At 65.8% G+C, this 20,173-nt stretch overlaps 2 protein-coding genes across 4 annotated transcripts; both read right to left on the reverse strand.

Annotated features, from left to right (window-relative positions):
* Positions 1 to 759: 759 nt before the first annotated feature.
* On the reverse strand, positions 760 to 12,357 carry DVL1 (dishevelled segment polarity protein 1). Of its 3 annotated transcripts, none has more exons than XM_036281461.1 (15): positions 12,157 to 12,357; positions 7,175 to 7,244; positions 6,865 to 6,986; positions 6,546 to 6,649; positions 6,154 to 6,292; positions 5,439 to 5,532; positions 5,289 to 5,358; positions 5,004 to 5,143; positions 4,854 to 4,930; positions 4,710 to 4,777; positions 4,496 to 4,573; positions 3,797 to 3,928; positions 3,564 to 3,731; positions 3,285 to 3,488; positions 760 to 2,068 (listed from the first exon to the last, which is right to left on the reverse strand). In XM_036281461.1, the coding sequence occupies exons 1-15, from the start codon at positions 12,324 to 12,326 to the stop codon at positions 1,680 to 1,682; spliced, it is 2,025 nt and encodes a 674-aa protein (XP_036137354.1). In that variant the 5' UTR covers positions 12,327 to 12,357; the 3' UTR covers positions 760 to 1,679. The 3 variants fall into 3 exon arrangements, with proteins under 3 accessions (XP_036137354.1, XP_036137353.1, XP_036137355.1); XM_036281460.1 differs by having other exon boundaries at positions 4,421 to 4,573; XM_036281462.1 differs by lacking the exon at positions 760 to 2,068 and adding an exon at positions 2,127 to 2,601 and having other exon boundaries at positions 4,421 to 4,573.
* A 2,819-nt stretch (positions 12,358 to 15,176) lies between these two features.
* Positions 15,177 to 19,620, reverse strand: MXRA8 (matrix remodeling associated 8). Its single transcript, XM_036281495.1, has 10 exons — positions 19,550 to 19,620; positions 18,447 to 18,467; positions 18,029 to 18,334; positions 17,843 to 17,944; positions 17,202 to 17,678; positions 16,817 to 16,975; positions 16,599 to 16,638; positions 16,435 to 16,511; positions 16,267 to 16,347; positions 15,177 to 16,074 (listed from the first exon to the last, which is right to left on the reverse strand). Exons 1-10 carry the CDS (start codon positions 19,596 to 19,598, stop codon positions 16,049 to 16,051), a joined length of 1,338 nt encoding a protein of 445 aa, XP_036137388.1. The 5' UTR covers positions 19,599 to 19,620; the 3' UTR covers positions 15,177 to 16,048.
* Positions 19,621 to 20,173: the final 553 nt, after the last annotated feature.

Genomic DNA, 20,173 nt, shown 5'->3' on the forward strand with positions numbered 1-20,173 from the left:
TGCCGGACTCTCCTGAGACCCCCACCCCTGGGTTCCGGCCCAGGCTCACTGCTGCCCTTGACCTGATGACCCCCAGGCCTGCACCGCACATGCGGGGGCTTGGCCCTTTGATCTCTCACCACTTGGGGCCCCAGAGCCAGGCTCTGTCCCTGCCCCAGCAAGGCCTGCCCAGTGACCTCGCTGGGACTAAGCCTACAGCAGTCCCTCAGCCCCTGCAGCCCACACCGCGCTCAGGAAAGCCCCACAGCTGGACCACTTGAAGGTCAAGTTGGGCATCACTCACAGAACTGGGTCCCCCGCCCAGGACCCCTCCAATCACCACTGGAATGGGAGGTTGGTGAGCGGGCTAGAGGAGCCCTGACCATGGGCCCCAGTGCACAGCAGAGGCCCACTTAGTGGGGAGGGGGCACCAGCTTCCTTCTCTCTCCCTAGCCTGGCCTGAGTGGGCAGAACGGGGTCGTTCCACTGCCAGCACCGTGGACAGGGCCCAAACAGGGTGGGGTTCAGCACCAGGGCCAGCGCCAGCCGCCAGGACCCCTGGAACCAGGAGCCAGCACCACGGACAGAAGACTTCCCGCCAGGACCTTGCCCGCCGCCAGCACCGGGTCAAGTCTTGTGGCTGAGCTGAGAGCCCGAGGGCAGCCCCTGGCCAGTCCTAGGTCAGCTCTGGCCAGACCCTGGGGAAGCGGGACGAGCCCCACCCCCCATTCTTCTAAGGCAACCGGGCAGGAGAAAAGAGACAGCCACACCTCAGTCCCATAAAATTAAATGCTTTTTAGTGTTTAAAATAGCATTTACACAGAAGCAGCTCTATTAGCCATCCAGACGACCTCTGACTCGATACAGTGTCTACAGTGCAGACATGTGCAGGCCGGAGTCGCCGGGAAGGAAGCACTGTGCGAGGTGGGTGGTCACCTGAGCACAGCGGGGAAGGGTGGGCTGGCCCCTCTCCCCCAGACCCGTCCCTGCAGCAGCTGAGCATCTGTGGGTCACGGTCCACTCCTCCCACCGCTGAGAGGTGCCCTCCTGTCCCCCTCACCAGCCCCACACACTTTCAGACACGACCTGTGTCCCTAAGCCGGACCACTTCACTCCGAGACCTGGCGGTGGGGGAGCGCGAATTGCTCCAGCTGGGGGTGGGTGTGACTTAGCCGCCACCTCCCCAAGGACACGGGCCAAGAAATAAATAAATAAATTATACCCTACCCTGGGCAGAGGAGTCTGGGGGCTCAGATTCCACCCCCAACATGGACCCCCAGCCTGCACCAGATGGGTGGGGACTGCGCGCTGGGTGGCCAGTGGGGCCCAGCAGCCACCTCTGGGCTTGGCCTGGGGCCCTGTACGCAGCGCTGTAGGCGACTGGGGGTCCCTGAGCGCACACTGAGGGGGCAGATGAGATCTGCCTGAGCAGAGAGGCACCCCCAGGTCCTCACGGACACAGCTGCTCTGACCAGGAACAGACGGGCTGCTGAGTCCAGATCACGGAGCTCGGGCCGCCCTGCAGCCTGCTCCCGCTGTCTAGTCCCGGACCCCACAGCGTGGCCCCTTGTGCACGTGGAAAGCTGGCCTGACCCACGCCGGCCCCCGCTAAGGCCACACGAGCTCCAGATGCAGCACCCTCCTGTGGGAGCAGCACCCTCGGCGCCCCCACCAGGCCGTGGAAGGCACGCTGGCCTCGGTCACATGATGTCGACGAAGAACTCACAGGGGTTCCCCATGGCCTTCTGGAAGGACTGGCGGCTGCCTGTCAGCTCTGGGGGCACAGCGGCCAGCTCCCGAACCGGGGGCCCGCCAGGCGGCCCACCCACCACCGAGTATGCCTTCGTCAGGGGGTGCAGTGGGGGGAGCCCGGGGGCAGTGGCCGAGGCCTGGCTGTGTGGGCTGCTGCCACGGCTGAGCTGGCTGGCGGGACGCTCCCGCCAGCCAGCGCCACCTGCTCTGCTCGGGGCTGTGTGGTCGGACTCGCTGCCACTGCCCCCGGCCCCAGGCCCCCGGCGCTCCTGCTCCCGGCCCAGGGCCCGCCGGCTGCTCCCGCCCGCGCTCCGGGTGGACCCGCTGCTTCTGCTCCCTGGGATGGAGAAAGGGAGGATGGACTGTCAGTGCCAGGCCTCGCCTCTTGCAGCACACTGTCCAGTGCTCGGGCGACCAGGGGCAGAGCCTGGTGGTCCCGAGCGGGGTGGGGTGAGAGGGCAGCCATGCAGACACAAGGGCAGGACTGGTCCTGCCCGACGCAGGGGCAGCTTCAGCAGGCTGGGGGAGGCAGTGGCAGGCAGGCGGGGACACTCTGGGGCCAGCTCAATGCCCCACACCTCACCCCAGTGCCTGCACAGAGGGCCTGGTCTTGCAGCTGAGAAACTGAGGCACTGGTGAAGACCCCGTGTGCTGGCTCCCGCTGGCCAACCTGGGCCCCCCACCCAAGACCCACCTTCCATTGGACCCCAGGGCCCTGACCAACGACTCGGCTCAGCCCTGTCCTGGGTCCTCAGGAAGCGTTGGGAACCCAAGGACGCCAGCGGGCTGGGGACATGCCGAGAGGAGCGCCGGGTAGGACCCTGGCTTACCGGCCCCGAGGGTCCGTTCCGCCAGTCCTTCAGTCTAAGGCTTGCTCAGCACAAAGCAAGGAACAGCAGGAGTTACACACAGGCCCAGCCCGGGCACCCACGCCCGCATGACCTCCTACCAGGGCATGCCCGCCACCAGCTTCCCCTCCGGCACCATGGGCCTCCGACATGCTCTCCTGTCTGCGTCCGCTGGGCTGTCTGACCTGTCCCCAGACCCTGCAGACTGGCCTCACTGGTCCCCACTCAGCCTTGGGCCACTGTTCTGCCTCAGGAACGCCCGACCCATGCCCTGGGCTCCCCACACATCCCAGTGTGGGGACGTGGCTGTCTGTGAAGCTGGCCACCTCTGGCTGCCTGCCGGGCTGCAGGGGTCTGGGGAAGCTCTCTGTCCTCCACTGTGTCCCGAGGCCCCTCTGCACCCCCGCACCCCAGGACACCCAACTGCCCTTCCCACAGCATCTCCTGGTTCCCTGCCTCTGCCCCACAACCCCCAAGGCCCCATGTGCCTCCCCGACTCCCTCAGCCACTTGCCCCTGCAAAGGGAGCCCACCCAGAACCCGAGCACAGAGCAGCGAAGCGCATGGGCAGGGGGCAGCACAGGGCAGAGCCGGGCGGCAGGGGCAGGGGCTGGGCACAGGGCAGAGCCGGGCAGCAGGGGCAGGGGCTGGGCACAGGGCAGAGCCGGGCGGCAGGGGCCGGGGGCTGGGCACAGGGGGTTCTCACCTTCACTCTGCTGGCTCCCAGCGCTGCCGCTGCCGTAGCTGAAGCCGGGGTCCTGGTACGCGGGCGGGAAGCAGGGCGGAGGCCCCGGGTACTGGTAGGGGTAGCCCTGACCCAGGGGCCAGGGAGCTGGGTGGGGCAGCGGGGCCAGTGTGTCCTGATCCGAGGCGCCACTGGAGCCGCTGTTGAGGTTCAGGGCTTCGAGATCTGGCAGGAGAAAAGGGTGGGTGAGGGCAGTGTGGGCGGCCCCCCAAGGGCCCCTGCCCCGCAGCCCCCACTCACTGCTGCACAGGTCCCCGAAGACGTAGTAGCACTGCTCGGAGAAGGTGACCTTGTTCACGGTGTGCCGCAGGAAGCCGCGCTTCAGCATGCTGCTGGCGTACCTGCGGGCCTCGCGCCGCTCCTTGAAGCCCTCCAGGTGCGAGTACAGCCAGTCCACCACGTCCGCGCCTGCGGAGCCGCAGGTCAGGTAGGAGCCCGGCGGCCGCCCGCCCCGCAGGCCCGGGGCCACTCACCGATGACGGCGTTGGCGATGGTGATCTTCAGCCACATGCGGTCGCGGATCTCCAGGCCGGAGTCCGGCAGCTGCATGACCCGGACCACGGCGCCCATGTCGCTCTTCACCGTCAGCGGCGCCTCCTCCAGCTCTGCAAGGCACGGCCCATCCTCAGCGGATGGCTGCTGGGCTCTCAGGATAGGCCGCTGCCCACTGCACCCCTAGGGCAGTTGCTGTGGGGCCCCCAGGGCCAAGGAGGGGGTGTAGGGGGACAGGTCTCCTACTTCTACAGATGTCCCAACAGCATCTGGGCCCAAACCAAGGCGAGGCCAAGCCTGCCGCAGCCCAGAGCCCCAAGGGCATCAGCCTCCCCCCCAGGGCTGTTAGTCGTGTTAGCAGCAGGGAGCAGGTGGGGCCTGCTTGGCACTGGGGACCCTGGGCAGGCCCACGCGGTCACCCCCCAGCTCATGCGCTGGGAGCCATGTGAGCCGAGGGCACTGCTGGTCCTGCACCTGAGCAGCGGGGACCTCACAGCCGTGGACACAGACTGGCACGGCCCTCGGGTGTGACCGGGCCTGGCGGCGCCTCAGCCTGTTCCTTGGCTCTGGTGCCTCAGTTCCCTGAACTAAGAGCTGCCACTTACGTGGGGCGCCGGGCACAGAGCTGGTGAGTGAGGAGGAGCTGGTGCGCGTGACGGCGCTGGAGCAGGGGCTCGTACCGTAGCGGGGCAGGGCTCCGGTCAGCGCCGCCGTGTGGGACAGCCAGGCAGCTGGGTCGATGGGCCGAACAGGGTCAGCTGGGTAGCCGCCGCGTGGCAACAGATGGATGGACAGACGTGGGGGAGAAAATGGGGCACAAGAGCAAAAGGAGAGAGGACCTCAGGCTGGGCTGGGCACCCCCACCCCACCTGCCAGCCCCGGGGGTTCACTCACCCCTCGGCACAGTGAAGTAGCTCCTTGGGGTTGGGTCCCAGCACTTGGCCACTGTGAGGCTGATGGGCCTGCAAGGCAGGAACAGGTGGGTCACGTGGGCGAGGCCCGTGTCCCCCCAGGGCCCCGCCATGCCCCGCGCCTCACCCTGTCTGGGAGACAATCTCCCGCAGCACCCGCACAGCGTCGTCGTTGCTCATGTTCTCGAAGTTGACGTCGTTCACCTGGGGGCAGAGGTTCAGTGGGCGCATGGGGTGCTGCCCCCCTGCCCCCCCCCCGGCAGCTCTCTGTGCCCACCTGCAGCAGCATGTCGCCAGGCTCGATGCGGCCGTCTGCAGCCACCGCCCCGCCCTTCATGATGGAGCCGATGTAGATGCCGCCGTCTCCCCGGTCGTTGCTCTGACCCACGATGCTGATGCCCAGGAAATGGTGCCTCTCTGGGGGGAGAGCAGTCAGCAACCAGCCCAAAGACCCACCTGCCAGGGAGCCCACAACCCTCCCCAGGGAGCCCGCAACCCCCCAGGGAGCCCACAACCCCCCCAGGGAGCCCACAACCCCCCAGGGAGCCCGCTGACACCTCACCCATGTTGAGGGTGACAGTGATGATGTTCAGGGACATGGTGGAGTCTGTGATGCTGCTGAAGGACGAGGCCTGGGAAGGGCAGGCACCAGGTGAGGGGCTGCGGGTGGAAGCACAGGCCCCGCCCCCGCCCTCTGCTACCTGCTACCTACTCGGTCTGCCTGCCGAAGGCGCTGCTTCCGCCGCCGCCGCTTGTGCTTCCGGATGAGCCGGGAAGAGGTGCTTTGCTCAGTGGAGCTGCTCAGCCTGGGGTGGGGAGGTGGGGGACACGTTAGAGGTGCCAGCATGGGGGTCTTCATGTGGCCAAAACAGGTGCCCCATCTCGCCCACTCAATCTAGGGGAGGGGACTGGAGGTGGCAGGTGGGCCAGGGTGTTCATCAGAAGGCTCAGCCCCTGGCTGCATACACCCCACCCTGCACACGTGACACACGCAAACCCCATGCTACGGGATTGTTGCTCTCAGACAAACACGGAGACACAAACACCAGGCAAGCCAGCATGGCCCCCACACTGGACACACTTGTGTGCACAGAGCGCACATGGATACATACCTGTGCACATACATGCATGTATACAACATGCACACGCCCCTGTAAAACGCCCATGTGTGCACACATGTACATGCGCACCATTTGCACACATCCATACACACGCCTACAACACACACCCTGCACTCACACAACCACAACACCCCTGTGCACACCCATGCCCGTGCACGCCCACATGCCAAAACACACGGCACACACCTGCACTCGTGCACATGCCTGCACACACCCACATATGTGTGCATGCCTGCATACACGCCTGCACATGCACATGCCCACACATCTGCACACATGCACGTGTCTGCACACATGCCCGCACACCGGCTCGTGTTGTCATCCTCCTCAGAGTCAATGAAGCTGCTGGACTCGAGTTCACTGCTCAGTGCGGTAGAGGCACTGTCAGGGGGCAAGCCCAGGTCCCGCCGCCGGTCCCCTCTGGGGTGCCCATTGGCCCGGGTAGCTGTGGGGACAGAAGGGAAGTGAGCCAACCAAGGGGACCCCTGGAGGTCATGACGGCCTGTGAGTCCTCAAGCCCCTGTTGACCTGAGAGTGGGCAGCATGACTGTGAGGCTGGTTGGTGGGGGGGCTCAATGAGGTCCTTGAGAAGTGGGGCCTGGTACCTCTCCCCAGAGACCCCCCACTGGCCTGAGGCAGTAACTCATGATCAACAGGGACCTGGGGTGTGCCATGGGGTCCAGGGTGTGGCCCATTACCTTCCTCCCGGTTCCGGCGTCGGGCTCGCTCGCGCCGGTGGCTGACCATGGACTCAGTGCCGGTCTCATTGTCCATCCCATCACGGCTGCTGGCCACATTCGGGCTGTGCCAACGAGAGTGTTGGGCAAGCTGAGCCCCCAACGCCTTGGACCCCTCTCAGTCTCTCACCTCCCCTGACTGGTGAGACCCTGACTCCACAGGGGCCCTCGTCCACCCACCTGCTTAGTCTGGGCCTCTCTGCTGCCCCCTCCCTGACAGGCCTGGCAGGGGCCCCGCAGAACCATTGGGCTCAGCCTTCCCCCACTCCCGAGTTCTTACTGGAAAGAGGGGGGCCTGGAGTCCCCGATGCCACCCATCCGCTCAAGAGGTGGGGGCAGGTCGACGTGGCCATCGGTGGCCTGAGAGCCTGTGTCCGAGTGAGCGCCCTCAGCCAGGACCAGCTGTGGAGGACAGTGAGGCTCAGGGATGCCAGCCTCTAGCCACCATCGCCCCCCACCCCACAGGGCACCCAGGGCACAGGTAACCAGCTTCCCACTCACACACTCAGCTCACCGAAGCCCAGCCCTTTGCGATTCTGAGACCACCCCACCCCAGCCAAGCACCCTCTGCCAACGTCCCACAGCCTCACCCAGGAGACCACACGGCCATTGAAGCAGGGCAGCCGGGCATTATCAGCAGAGATCTCCTCCTTCACCACCCTGCAGGCAGACACCTCATGAGACCACCTGCAGGGGCCCCTCCCACCAGTGGGCTCTGCAGATAAGACCCCCATCCAGCCCAGCAGGGTGTCCAGCCACATGCCCACCCGCCACCTTCTTTTCCTGGGGACTCCCATCAGCCTCCAGAGGACCCCTTCCAAGGCCCAGTCCAAGGGATGCAGACTGCCGACCCTCCAGTACGGGGTGTCACCACCTCCACACCCTATAATAATGTTAGTTCCACCTGGCTTTGTGTCTGTACACTCCAGATCCGTGAGGGAGGGGCTCAGTCTGGCTCCCTCGCTGCACCCCCCCACACACACACACAACCCAGCACAAGGCCTGGTTCATGTGAGGGCGGTCAGACCCCATGGACACAGGCAGGTCGAGATGGCCCAGCACACACGTGCACACGCACACGCTCCAAGGGCAGGCCACCTGCTCAGCCAGGGTAACAAGCAGACTCCATTTGCTGCATCAGCCAACTCAAGACCCAGATGACAGCTGGGACCACTGAGAAGTCAGCCCAGAGGTCAGTGAGCCCCACCAGCCACACCCACGGCACAGCGGTCAGCCAGCCTATTTCTTAATGCTGCCCCGGTCAGGTGGGCTTGAGGGCTGGGAAAGGCAGGACAGAGGGCCAAGGCAACACTGACCTGGACAGAGGCCCATGCCCTGGGGTTGGAAACAGGTGGGGGAATGTCAGGAGAGGGGAGGGGACCAGAGCCAGCACAGCTGGCAGGGGCCATGGGGCAGGACAGACCAGGGGCCCAGACACACCCCACAGTGGCCCCTGGAGGCCCAGGGAGCAGGCCAGGTGGGGGGGGGCTGCAGCAGGATGGGGCCCAGACACCTGCCCCGCTAGAGTCCAGCTCAGCAGCAGGTGGCAGGAGGACCCCCGAGCGGGCACTGCACACTCCCACCCAAGTAGCAAGGCCTCAGTTCACCCTGAGCACCTGGAGGCATCCCCCAGGGAGCTGTGGCCACCCTCAGACACCTTCCAGGGCCAGCCCCACGTGCACCAATAAGGTGGATACTTCGACCTGCAGAGACGGTCACTTCTCAGGACCCCCACTCCCCAGTGAGGAGCAGGCCCACGCCTGCTGCCCCGCGCATGCACCACGGCCCTGCAGAGCTGAACTTCTGGGGAGGCCTTGGCCTGACCCCGACCTGGCCAGGAACACCCAAGAGGCTGTCACCACAGGGAGACCTGGGGTGGGCTGGGGACCTCTGGGACTCTGCAGCTGACGGATGGGAGCCCAGTGGGTTGAGTACTGTCTCTGAGTGACAGCAGCAAAAAAGACCCGGGTGGGACCTGGTCCCACACAGCCCAGGTGGCCCCTCAGGCAGCCTCCCTGCCACACCCAAGCTCCCACCCCTTCTGATTCACCCCCAGGAAGACAGATGAACACCCCCAGCCCCCATACCAAGGGCAACTCTGGCTCACTAGGGGCCCAGGAGCACCCCAAGCCCCTACTGCACACCCACCCAGGGCCTCTCGACTCATCACCCAGGGCTGCCCAAGGCCTCTGAGCCCCCCACCCAAGCACAGTTGCTCCTCCCAGGTCCCAGAGGTCCTGCTCTCCAGCCCGAGGAACCCCTGTCCTGCACCCACAACACACAGCATCCTGCCTTCTACCTGGGGGTGGGGCAAGGGGACTCCACAGGCAGCAGGGAGGGAGGGGATAGAGCCAGAACCCCCAGGACAAAGGGCACAGGGCTCTCGGAGGGCTGTGCCCCAGGGCTGGCTGGCAGCTGAGGGGTGGCGTTGGGAAGAACGCCTCCCGACAACCGAGGCCCCTCCTGGGCAGCCTCGCTGGACAGGGAGCAGACCTCCGTGGCAGTCTGCACTGACCCTCAGAGGCGGCCACCCAGGAGCCCCTGGTGGCACCTTGCCCGACCTCAGCATTGCTGGCAGGTCCCGGTTAACCTTGAACTTGTGGCTGCCCAGCCCCACCCACCACCCCCGCAGACTCTCCCGGGCAAGGAATCTGCCCTGAGACCAGAGCTTGGCCAAGGGCCCGGGAGGACCTGAGGGGCTCCCGAGGCCACAGCGCACCGCAGCCAGCCCTTCCCTGTGGGACAGCTCTACGTGCATCCCCAGAGGTACAGGGTCCCCCCACAGAGCAGGAAGGTGGCAGAGAGCTGGCACAGCACAGGGGAGGAAGGGCCATCCCCAAGCACCCAAAGAGCCCCCCGCCAAACCCCGACTCGGCAGGCTTCAGGGCAAGGGGTGCTCAGTCCTCCACACCCTGACACAAGCTCTAGGGGTGACCAATCCTTCCTGGGGCCACTAACCCCAAATGGCACAGCTGTGGAGAGCAGAGTGAGATTCAGCCAGACTGAGTGCCCACCCCGGCCCGGTAGCCCCCACCAAGCACCACCCAGGCTCATAAGCAGGTGGCCCAGAGACCAGAGGTCCTGATCCAGAAATAGAGGGGCCTGGGCCACAGCCAGCTAAGCTGTGTCAGGTCCAGCCAGGCTGAGAATCAGCCCAGCAGTTCTGGTGGAGGAGCTGTGAGCCCAGCACCCCCCCCTCATGGAACCCGAGGGGCCCAGACCCCTCCCTTCACCGCCTCTCACCACAGGCCCAGAGACCCTCCCCAGCTTTGCTGGGTCAGAGCAGCCGTGACATGCACAGAAGTTGGGGGTGTGTGCAGGACCCCCTACCCACTTCGCCAAGAACACCCATGGAAAGTGAGGCTGCACCCAGAGCACATGCCCTTGGCCCCACCTCTGACTCCTCCTTCCCTCCCTAGGTGGCCAGCCCTGGCCAGAAACAGAGGCTCAAGGAACTCAGGGCCCAGCCCACAGTGGGGGGTGGGGTGAGAGCAGGAGGCCCAGGCTCACCCAGGTGCTCCTCACAGCCCCCCATCTGAGGCCACCCTGTCATGGGGTAGCCGCTGCCCAGCCCTGCAGGACTCCCCCCCCCCCCACCTCCAGCTACATCCACTAGGCTTCCAGGTCTCATTCACACTAAAGTGTAACGGGTCACCCCTCCCAGAGGGAATTAGCCCACTGAATAAATGATTATAGGATAGAAAGACCTTGGGGCTCTGCAGACAGACCTCTGGGGAGGGGAGAAAGGAGGCAGCTGATGGGGTCCTTAGCCACCAGGCCACCAGCCCGCGTCCAAGGAAGAAATAAGATGAGTCCACCCATTCTGTCTGCCCACTGAACCTTCCAGCATCATCCAAATCCATTCCCCTGCCCCACCCGCCTGTCCTTGAAGCTGCCCCTGCCTCCAGCCGGGTCATTCCCGCCCCCACATCCAAGCCATTTCCAAGCTCAGGCAACCTACAGGACTCCAGTCCTGCTCCAAGACCCCAGTGACCTGCCCACCCACCTCCTCAGCCAGGGCACCCACGGGTCCTACACGGGGGTGGGGGTCTCTGCAGCTGGTGGGTGGCCTGAAGTGACTCTCGGACACAGGAAAAGCCGGAGGCCCTCAGGACATGGTCCAGAGCATGGTCCAAGGGCGGCAAACGGGGCTGGGCACATGTCTTGCCACACCACACTCTGCCGGCTTGTTTGTGACAGAGAGCATGTGTGACTTTGGTGATTTTTGTTAAAATAATAAACTAAGTTAAAAACAAAAGTGCCCTCTCACATAGCCGATGGCCACAGCCAAAGCAGCCCAGACCCAGAGGAGCAGAGACTTCCTGAGATTCCCCAGCGAGGGCAGGGGAGACACGGGATGCCCCACCCGCAGAGCCCAGCCCCATGTGGCTCCTAACCTGACCTAGCAGGAAGGCCAGCCAGGCAGGGCCCAGGGCGTCCAGCCTTCCAAAGGCTGCCAGGGACACACCCACCCTTCCTAGCCTCCCCTTGTTCGGAGATGGGGGGAGACAAGAGAGTCCAGTTGCCCAAACGTCCCTCAGGTACCCAAGAGCTGCAGAGTAGCCTCAGCTTGACCGAACCTGGGGCTGCCTAGGGCCCAGACAAAGCACAGAATTCAGGAAATAGCCTCAATGTCAAAGTCCCCAGACACAGCCACACGCAAGGACATGGGCGGCCTGAGGGCAGCCAGGCACACCTGCTCAGCCCACAGGGCCTCTGGCTCCCCCTCCCCAGCACTGCTGAGCTGGGGACTCAGGTTACTGGTGGCTGTGCTGGGTCAGGCCTTGAGCACACAGCCCGCCTCCGGCTCCGTCCCAGAGGCCCAGCCAGTGCAAGCGGGAAGTCCGACAACCACGCCAAGACCAGACGCTGGGACACTGACCCAGAGGCTGCTCCCAGGACACCCAGTGCTGTGTGGCCCAGCAGGGACAGACGCCCAATGGCAAGCAACCCCAGGGCAGCGGTGGGTGGAGTGACCCTTAACCTCTGCCCTGTCCTCAGGATCCTGGAGGAGGGGCCAGGAGTAGGCTGTCTTGAACCTTCCGAAACATCTACAGACTCCAGCAGACAGATCCACACCCCGGTCCCAGATCACCTCATGCCCCCCATGCTAACCAGGGGAACCACTGGGTGTCTGGGACTCTGCCCCCACCCCAGCCCCTCCCCCAAGGACACTCCCCCAGACCCTCTGACCCCGGCCCCGAATCACAAGCGCTCCAGGCCAGCCCTAAGCACCTGCCCGCCGCAGAAGGGGGGCAGCGGGACCGAGTCCGCAAGGTCCCAAGGTGGGGCTGCGGGGTCGCCCGGGGCCACAGCCTTTGCCCCGCCGGCCACACACACGCAGGCACACGGACCAGGCCCGGGGTGGGTGGAGAAGGCAGGACGCTGGCCTGCCCACCGTCCACGGTTCCCAGGCTGCGGGCCGGCAGTCAGGGCCCCAGGCAGACAGGTGGACACAGCACACCGGGGCGCGCAGGACGCCCGGCTCCGGCCCCGGCCCCCCCACGCCGCCGGCCCGCGGGCGCGGACAGGTGCCGGGCCCGCGCCGCGCACAGGCCCGCGGCCCACCGACCCGAAGTCCTGGTCCATGGACTTGAAGAAGAATTTGTAGGCGTGCACCGGCCGGTTGCTGAGCACGTTCTTGAAGTCGGCCAGCGTGACGCGCTCGGGCGCCACGGGCAGCTTGACCAGGTACGGCGTCTCCTCCTCGTCCATGTGGTAGATGATCTTGGTCTCCGCCATGGCGCGGCGCTCAGGCCCGGCCCGCGGCTCGGACGCGGGCGCCTCCCCGCCGCCGGCCTGCGCCCCGCCCGCCGGCCGCTCCCGGCCCGGCCGCCGCGGCCTCGCCCGCCCCGCCGCCCCCGGCTCCGCGCGCGCCTCGGCTGCTGCCTCGCGGCCCGCGGCCGCCCATCCGCCCCCGGCCCGGGGACGCAGGCAGGAGCGCGCGAGGCCCGGCCGCGTCCGTGCGCCCCGCCGCCCCCTCGGGCCGCGCAGTTCCCGGGACCGCCCGGCCAGGGGCTGAGCGCGCGGCCAGCGGGGGGCGCCCGAGAGCGCGGCGGGGCCTGACGTCACGGGCCGCCCGCGGCGCGGGGCGGGGCTGCGCACGCGCGGGAGGGCGGGGCGCGCGCCGGGGCCGGGGCCTTGTGCGCGCGCGCGCGCGCGGCCTCCAGCGCGCTCTCCGGGCCGGATCCTGCCCCACTGCCCGGCGCTCGGGGTCGCCCCGGACGCGCCCTGGACCGGGGCTGTCGGCCCTCGCGCAGATGGGGCGCGCCCCAGGACGGGAGGTGGGTGCGGACCCACCTGCACGGCGCGCCCCCAGCTGTCAGAAGGGAGACCCCGGCCCCAGGCCCCGCCCCGCCCGGAGCCCTCCGAAGTGTCGCTCGACGGGGTTTCGGTCCCCCGCCCCCTCGGAGAGCGCGGGGGTCCGTGGGTGCTCAGAGTCCAGAGGCTCCCTAACCACATCGGCGGGCTGCTGGGGCTTCAAAGGAAGCTGAGGATTTGTGTCGCCGCCGGGAGCCGAGGACACGGTAGCTCTGCGCCCCCGCTCCAGCTCCGACCTCGCGCACCCTCTGCCGGTACCCTCAGCCGGTGCCCACGGGGACTCGGAGAAACACGGGCCCAGTGAATGCGGGGCGCACTCGGGGCGCAGGTGTCAGCAGAGTAGGTGATGCCGTGGTGACAGCGGGGGTCACCAGGGCATCTCAGCGCGCACGTGCTCAGGTGCCCAGGCGCGGTGCCTCGGACCACAGGCGAAGGGATTTTCCCCGGGCCGCTGTCAGTCACACCAGACTGAGGTCCTCGGTCAAGGGAGACCCTGAGCGGCTCCCACTGGCGTGAGCGAATCTCCCTCGCCCCACCCCAGGAGGAGCCCACTACAGGGGGTCTCACACCGGAGAGTAATAGGAAGGGGGCGGCCCTAGGATGGGAGCCAAGAGTGATGGGGGTGGGGGGGTGATGCCCCTGTGACCCGCCCGCAGCACCCCCCTTGAAGCTGGCTGGAGCCTGGACACACCCATCTAGCTACCTGGTCATGACCATCCTGGGGCAGTGGGCCCCACAGGAAAAGACCCCACCAGTCCACCACTGACTACAGGAGCCCCAGCTGGGGACCACCCCCGGGTCAGCCTAGGGCAGGGTCCTGACCTCCATTCCCCTTGGCTCCATGAGGTTGGCACTCATTTGGCAAAGCCTGGGCCTTCTCCCCTCAGGTCTCAGTTTCCCCAGAGGTAATCTGAGGGTCAGGCAGGATGGCCTTGGAGGGAGGGTCCGTCATAGATCTCTGCTGAGTATCAGGAAAGGAGGAAGACGGTGCCTGTCCTGAGAGCTCATGGGGACAAGCATCTTCTAGGCCAGGCACACACGGCGGTCTGATGCCCCAGCTGCACTCCAGCCCCCAAGGTCACCTGTCCCGCTTGACAGCCCAAGTCATAGGAGAGAAGCTGATAGCTAACCCCAGTTGACACCACTGTGGTCGGGTTCAGGCCCTGAAGGAAGTGTGAGTTTGTGACCACAGCCCAAGCCCTTACAGGTGGGGCCTTGTCCAGTGGAAGTGGTGGTCACTGTGGGGCCAGGGGTCACTGGGCTGGGAGGGAGGCACATTCTCAAGCAACCCACAGCTCCCAGGCCAGCCTCCCTCCCTGCCTTTGCCACTGTGGGTCCTTGTGTGTGTGCATGGGGGGGGGAGGGCAGCTATCTGAGCCATAGCCTTGGTATTTCACCATGTGACACCCCTGCTGGACACAGATAAGGACCTGAGTGTAGGATTCCCACCCAAGTTCCCACCTTGCTTTTCCTGGGCACTTTTTAAAAATAACCTCTCAGAGTTGAGCCTTTGAAAAATTAGTGACCTCCACCCCAACCACCTTGTAAGTAATAAAATAGGTGCTTCTACCCTGCTCTGTCTCCTCCTGGCTTGTGACCTGGGAAGGAGGGCTGCCCTCCCCCACTGCCTCCATTTCTGGGATCTGCAAAGTAATAAATCTTGAGACTTTATGTCCTTTGTGTGAGTTTATTGACACTGCGTCTTCAGGAAAACAGCCCCAGAACTTTCATTTCCCCAAAATGGGAGCTCGCATGCCCACCTGTGTGGGTGGCTCCTGCCTCCTCACTCAGCAGGTCATATTCCGAACACACCAGCTCTGAGCTTTTCCAACACAGGGAGCAGGCAAGCTTTCCTGTCCCCTGCTGTCCTGGGAAACACAGGGGCTCCTTCGTACCGCAGCCCCTCTCCCCAGGAGGGTCACTCCTGTACCTTGTCTGCAGGTGTCCTGCTTCCTGTCACCTCCCCCTGGACCCTCACACATCCAGTCCCATCTGCTTCTCAGAAGGCTGAACTGAGACCACCCGCTCCGTCCTCACATCCACCAGTATGCTCCCCTCCCCACGTGCAAATAAACCTCTCAGGAGCTGACTCCAAACTCCATCCCAACCAGGTGTAAGTGCTGCAGAATTCCCAGGTCACTCTTCCCAGGACACCCCACCCGAACCTTTCACTCATGGGTGATGACGGCGGGACTTCGGATGAAAGAAAGCATTTAGGGGTTCCAAGGCACAGACTCTGCCCCATGGGAGGTGGAGGGGTGGCAGAGGCACACCAGGGGCCAAGGCTATAAATCAGGGTCTTTATTATGATGGTGACAATTTCCCGGGAGGAGCAAATTTGGAAGTCAGGAGTGGCCGCACAGACCATTCCAGAACCATCTTCACCCCTCCTCTGTCCTCAGACAAAACAGAAGCCATACGACATCCCAGCCCCAGACTCCAGCTCAGGGAGGGGCCAAAAGTCACTGGGAGGAGCCCAGTGACTGTCAAGGCAGCTTATTGCAAAGGAGGCTGGAGCAGGGTGGAAAGCAGAGAAGGGGCCCAGGGCAGCCCCAGGTGGCCAAAGGCAGCACCGAGGGGCATTAGCACAGGGGTGTGTCGCCCTCAGGTCCCCATGTGCAGCAGATGGCAGCTGGCTGGGTGATGCACAGTGCAGTCTGGGAGCCAGGAGGCAGCTCCCGCCAGGAGGGCATGAAGACGGGGCCGTGCCAGCCCAAAGCTGACCCCAGCTCCAAGACTCTGGGCTGAGCCCCCTGCAAGGGTGTCTTGCTGTCCTACCCCTGCAGAGGCCGAGCTCCCCCAGAGGGCAGAGGCCTGGAGGGCCTGAGGGCTTGGTGCCTGTCAGTGAGGGCTGTGCCAGAGCGGGCAGGGCCTGCAGAGGGCTGCTGAGGGGGTGGGTGCAGCCGCAGTGCAGACAGGGTCCCAAGGAGCCCACTGTTGCTTGTGAGGATGAGGGCCGCTCCCAGGAGAAGGCTCCAGAAGCAGCCCAGCTCTGCGCCAGTCCAGGCCAAGTTCCAGGACAGCGGAACCAGCCGCTGGAAGGGGAGCCAGGTGCACTGCATGAGGGTCCGTCAGGAGGACATGCTCCGAGACCGACAGACAGGAGTTGGCAGAGCTGCTGGCCAGCCAGGAGCCCCATCACCTTATTTGCAGTATTCCTTCCTGAACTCTGGAAGCCAAGGGGACAGGTGGGTGGGTGGCTGCCCGCTGCCCCTCCATCCAGCAGGACTGCCCAGGGATTTCTGGAGCACTGAGGTGGCAGGGGACTCCTCCCGTGGGGCTGGCTGGTGCCTTCTGAGAGGGAATGCAGCGGGATGTGGCCTGGCTCCAGTGGGCAGAGGTCTCCCTCCCAGCCACTCACCTTTGTCCAAGTCAATGTGCTTTGCGGGCAGAGAGCAGTGAGCCAGCTCAGCCCTCTCCTTCAGGATGTTGTTTTTGTAATCTGGTGCAGGGAGAAAGCAGGGTGAGCCCCTCCATGTGCCTTTGCGTGTGGGCGGGGTGGGGGAACAGGAGGGGGTGGATGCCTCACCTAGTTGGATGTCCTCACTCCTGTAAAAAGCCTGGTCTCCTGTGGCCACAGGAAATTCTGCCATGTTCAGGTCCTTTCTGGAGGGTGACAGTGATGGGAGGTTAGGACAGCAGGTGGGGCGAGGGTTGGCCACCCAGGACAGCCACAGCGCGAGGGGCACTCACCCCTTTGATTTCCAAGACTTCTTGTCGGAGTATTCGTAACCTGGGAAGGGAGACTCGTGGAGGGCACAGTCTGGGCCCCTCCCCGGCTCCCCCAGCCCTGAGGAGCCCTTCCACCCAGCACAGGGGCTCACCAGGCCCCGGCTCCTCCTGTGCTCAGGCAAGGCACCCCAAGCCCCCTAGTCAGAGAGGCTGGGTTCTGGCCTCACTCCTGTGCTCACCTCCGCGGCGGCGCTGGCGGGTGGCCAGGATGACCGTGATGAGCAGCAGGATAAACAACAGCAGGGTGGCCAGCACGTAGCCCAGCTGCTGGAAGAAGTGGGCTCGGCCCTCCGGGACGATGACGTTAATGACGCTGCGGCCGCGCGTCAGCGTGGGGTCTGCAGGAGCCGTGTGGGGGTCGGTCAGGGAGTGCGCTGCGTGGCTGACCGCGCGGTGCGCCCCGACCCAAGTGGTCCCTACTGCGCCACGTGGATCTGGGGAAGGGACAGGCGGCCGCAGCCCGTGGGGGCCACCCTTCCCTGACACCCAGTCCCTTATGTGGGGCAGTGAGAGCCGTTCCCAGCCCCCAGACATTCCCCAGGCGCCCAGGGTGAGCTCTTGCACCTGGCGCGGGGGCGCTGCTGTGGCTGGAGTCGTTGCCGGGCGAGTCCCGCGGGGGCGGCTCTGCAGCGACGGCGGGCTCGGTGACCTCCAGGTGGAAGACGCGGCGCTCATGCAGGCCGCAGTAGTGGTGGTGCAGGTGACAGGAGTAGGTGCCCTCGTCCGCCGGCTCCAGCGGGTCGATGCGCAGCGAGAAGTCGCCGCGCGCAAAGGCGTCCGCCTCCACCGCCACGCGGTCGCGCAGGACTGGCGGCCCGTAGGCGCGGCGCTCGCCCGACGCGTACAGGTCGATCAGGCGGTCGGCGCGGTCGTGTGGGACCCCGGGCGGCTGCCGGTCCCAGTGCACCACCTGCTGCGCCTCCTCCAGGTGCCGGTCGGTCCACACGTGCGCGCGATTCACACACGTCAGGAGCGCGGGCGCACCGCGCTCCGCCACCAGCACCTCCTTCTCGCCGTCCCAGTAGGCGCTGGCGGCCTCGGCTGTGGGACGGGGGCCGTTCAGTGCCGGGGCCAGGGGAGGGGAGGGAGGGACCGGGACGGGCGGGTAGTGCGGGGCCCGGGGCCGGGGAGGCAGCCAGGAGGGGGCGTCCAGGGCGGCAGCGGGCGGTGAGAGGAGGGGTCCCCGCGGGGACCAGCGCACTCACGGTTGTCGGTGACCTCGAGGCGGATGGCCAGGTTCTCATAGAGGTGGCAGTAATGGTGGTGCAGGTTGCAGGTGTACAGCCCCTCGTCCGTCTCTTCCACCGCTGTGGACCCGGGAGGAAAGCGTCGTGAGCCCCGGCCGCGCCCCGCCCCCGCCCCCGTCCCCGCCCCCCGGGTCAAGGCCCCACCGCGGATGAGCAGCGAGAAGTTCCCGTCGCGGAAGGCGGAGGGCGACAGCAGCAGGCGGCCGCGGTCCCGCGGCTCGTACACGCGCTGCTCGCCCGCGGAGTACATGTCCACCAGCCGGCGCGGGGAGCCGCCGGCCGGGCCGCCGCTGACGTCCCAGTGGACCACGCGCTGGCGGTCGTGCAGCCGGTCCTGGGTCCACACCATGCGCGGGCTCTGGCAGCGCAGCACGGCCTGGGCGCCGGCCGCCCAGCTCACGGCGGACTCCGACACCACGGAGCTGCCTGCCGACCCCGACCCCGACGGCCCTGGGGGGAAAGGGTGTCACTGGGGGGCGAGGACTAACGGGACAGGTGCAGAGTGAAGCTGGCCAGACAGGAGGGGAACTGGAGGGGTGCCCCGGGGAGAGTGGTCACTAACCTGAGGACAGGACAGCAGAGCCTGGAAGGAGAAGAAGAGAGTCAGAGTCACACTGGGGGAGGGTTGGTACGTGCCAGTCACCAACGCGGGGTGGGGGTGGGGGGGCACTGGCCCCTAGGTCCCTCCTAATCCCTGCTGAGGGGCGTGCTGATAACACCCACTTAGTGGGTGGGGATGAAGCCAGAGCAGCCACCCCTCCCAAAGCCCCTCTTAGTCCTCACCACCACCTGCAGCTGGGCCGCAGGGACAGCACCTGCCTTTTGGGAGGTGAGTGGCGGGGTTAGGGTTAGACCTCCCCCCACCGGCTGGCTCTGAAGTGCATGCTTATCACCAAAGGCCACCCAAGGAATGGTGGCTCCCCCCCCCCCCCCCCCCGTCACTGCAGGGAGGCCACCAGAGCCTGATGCAGGAGGGAGGCTGATGTCACCGCACCTACCAGGGCCACACCACAGGGGCCCTTGATGGTCCTCTGTCCCCTGCGAGCCACCCCAACCCCGTGCTCAGGGCTGGAGCCCCGTTGGTCTTTCTGAAGGGCAGTTCTGAAGCACAGAATCGCTGGACATGGGGAGTGACCCCAGCATCTGCCACCTCACAGCCAAGTTCCTGCTCCAGAGATGTGGCGGTGTGCCCGGGATGGAGGAATGTGCTGGGTCAGCGGGCCGGACTCGGGGCAGGATGGAGGGGGACTGGGAGCCAAGGAGGAGACCGGAACAGACCCTGCAAGCACCACAGTTCCCAGGCCCCCACAATCCGCAGCTGGCTCCCCTCCGGACAACTGGGAGCACAGACCTGGGGGGCTTCCCCCTGCACGGGGTACCCAGTCCGTTGCCTTAGCTTCTCTGCCCTTGCTTGGCCTCTGGCTCCAGCTTCCGTGTGAGGGGAAGTTTGGGAGGATGTCTGAAGACTCAGCCTCCTGGGTCCTGGGGGCCCTTACCACTGTGAGATGCTCCCTCTGAGACTCCCCCAGACCTGTCCCTTCCCAGCAGGGGCAGCCCACCCCTCTGGGCTCGAGCTCAGACAGGCGGATTTGCCTAAAACCCCGATCGATCTCACTCAGATCCACTGGTGGCGTGTGCCTCCTGAACCCCACACCCCGCACTCACTCTGCAGTAGCAGAAGTTTCCAGAGCAAGACTCCGGCCCGCAGCTCCATGGCGCCCGCCAGCCGGCCCTGCCTGACTCGCTTTGTCTCACTTCCTCGGGCTCAACTCTCCAGAAAAACAGCCCGGCCCCCTCCCCCTCCTTAGCACTCACCATGACATCACGGAGCTCTGGGCCGGTCGGCAGTCTGCAGACCGCCCCCTCAGCTCCTTCCCAGCCCCTTGGCCTCCCCCCACCCTAAGCTGGCCTGGTGGGGAGAGGGGACACTGGCCACTAGGTTCCAGACAGTGAGGGGGGCCAGGTCTCTGCCTGGACGGGGGTCCTGGAGAGGGGCAATAGTCCAGGGTAGGAGGGCCTGAGGGCATGGTCCCAGATGCCATGTGGGCGGCTGTGACTGTGACGTATGGGGCCCTTCTGGGGTTACTGTGGGGCTGGAGTTTCGCAGTGAGCACCCACACACCTCTGTAGGGGAACACTACCCCAGGGCATTTCCTCGAGGGCAGCCTGGCCACTGTGCTGGGTGGGTCCTCCCCCTCTGTCAGCTGTGGATCTGGTCGCCAGCAGAAAGGTTTCCTGGGGCAGCGATCCCCAGAGAGCCCAGGCTGCCAGACCACGGGCTCTTCCCTT

This window comes from Molossus molossus, unplaced genomic scaffold (assembly GCF_014108415.1).
Source record: "Molossus molossus isolate mMolMol1 unplaced genomic scaffold, mMolMol1.p scaffold_m16_p_35, whole genome shotgun sequence".
Taxonomy (NCBI): domain Eukaryota; kingdom Metazoa; phylum Chordata; class Mammalia; order Chiroptera; family Molossidae; genus Molossus; species Molossus molossus.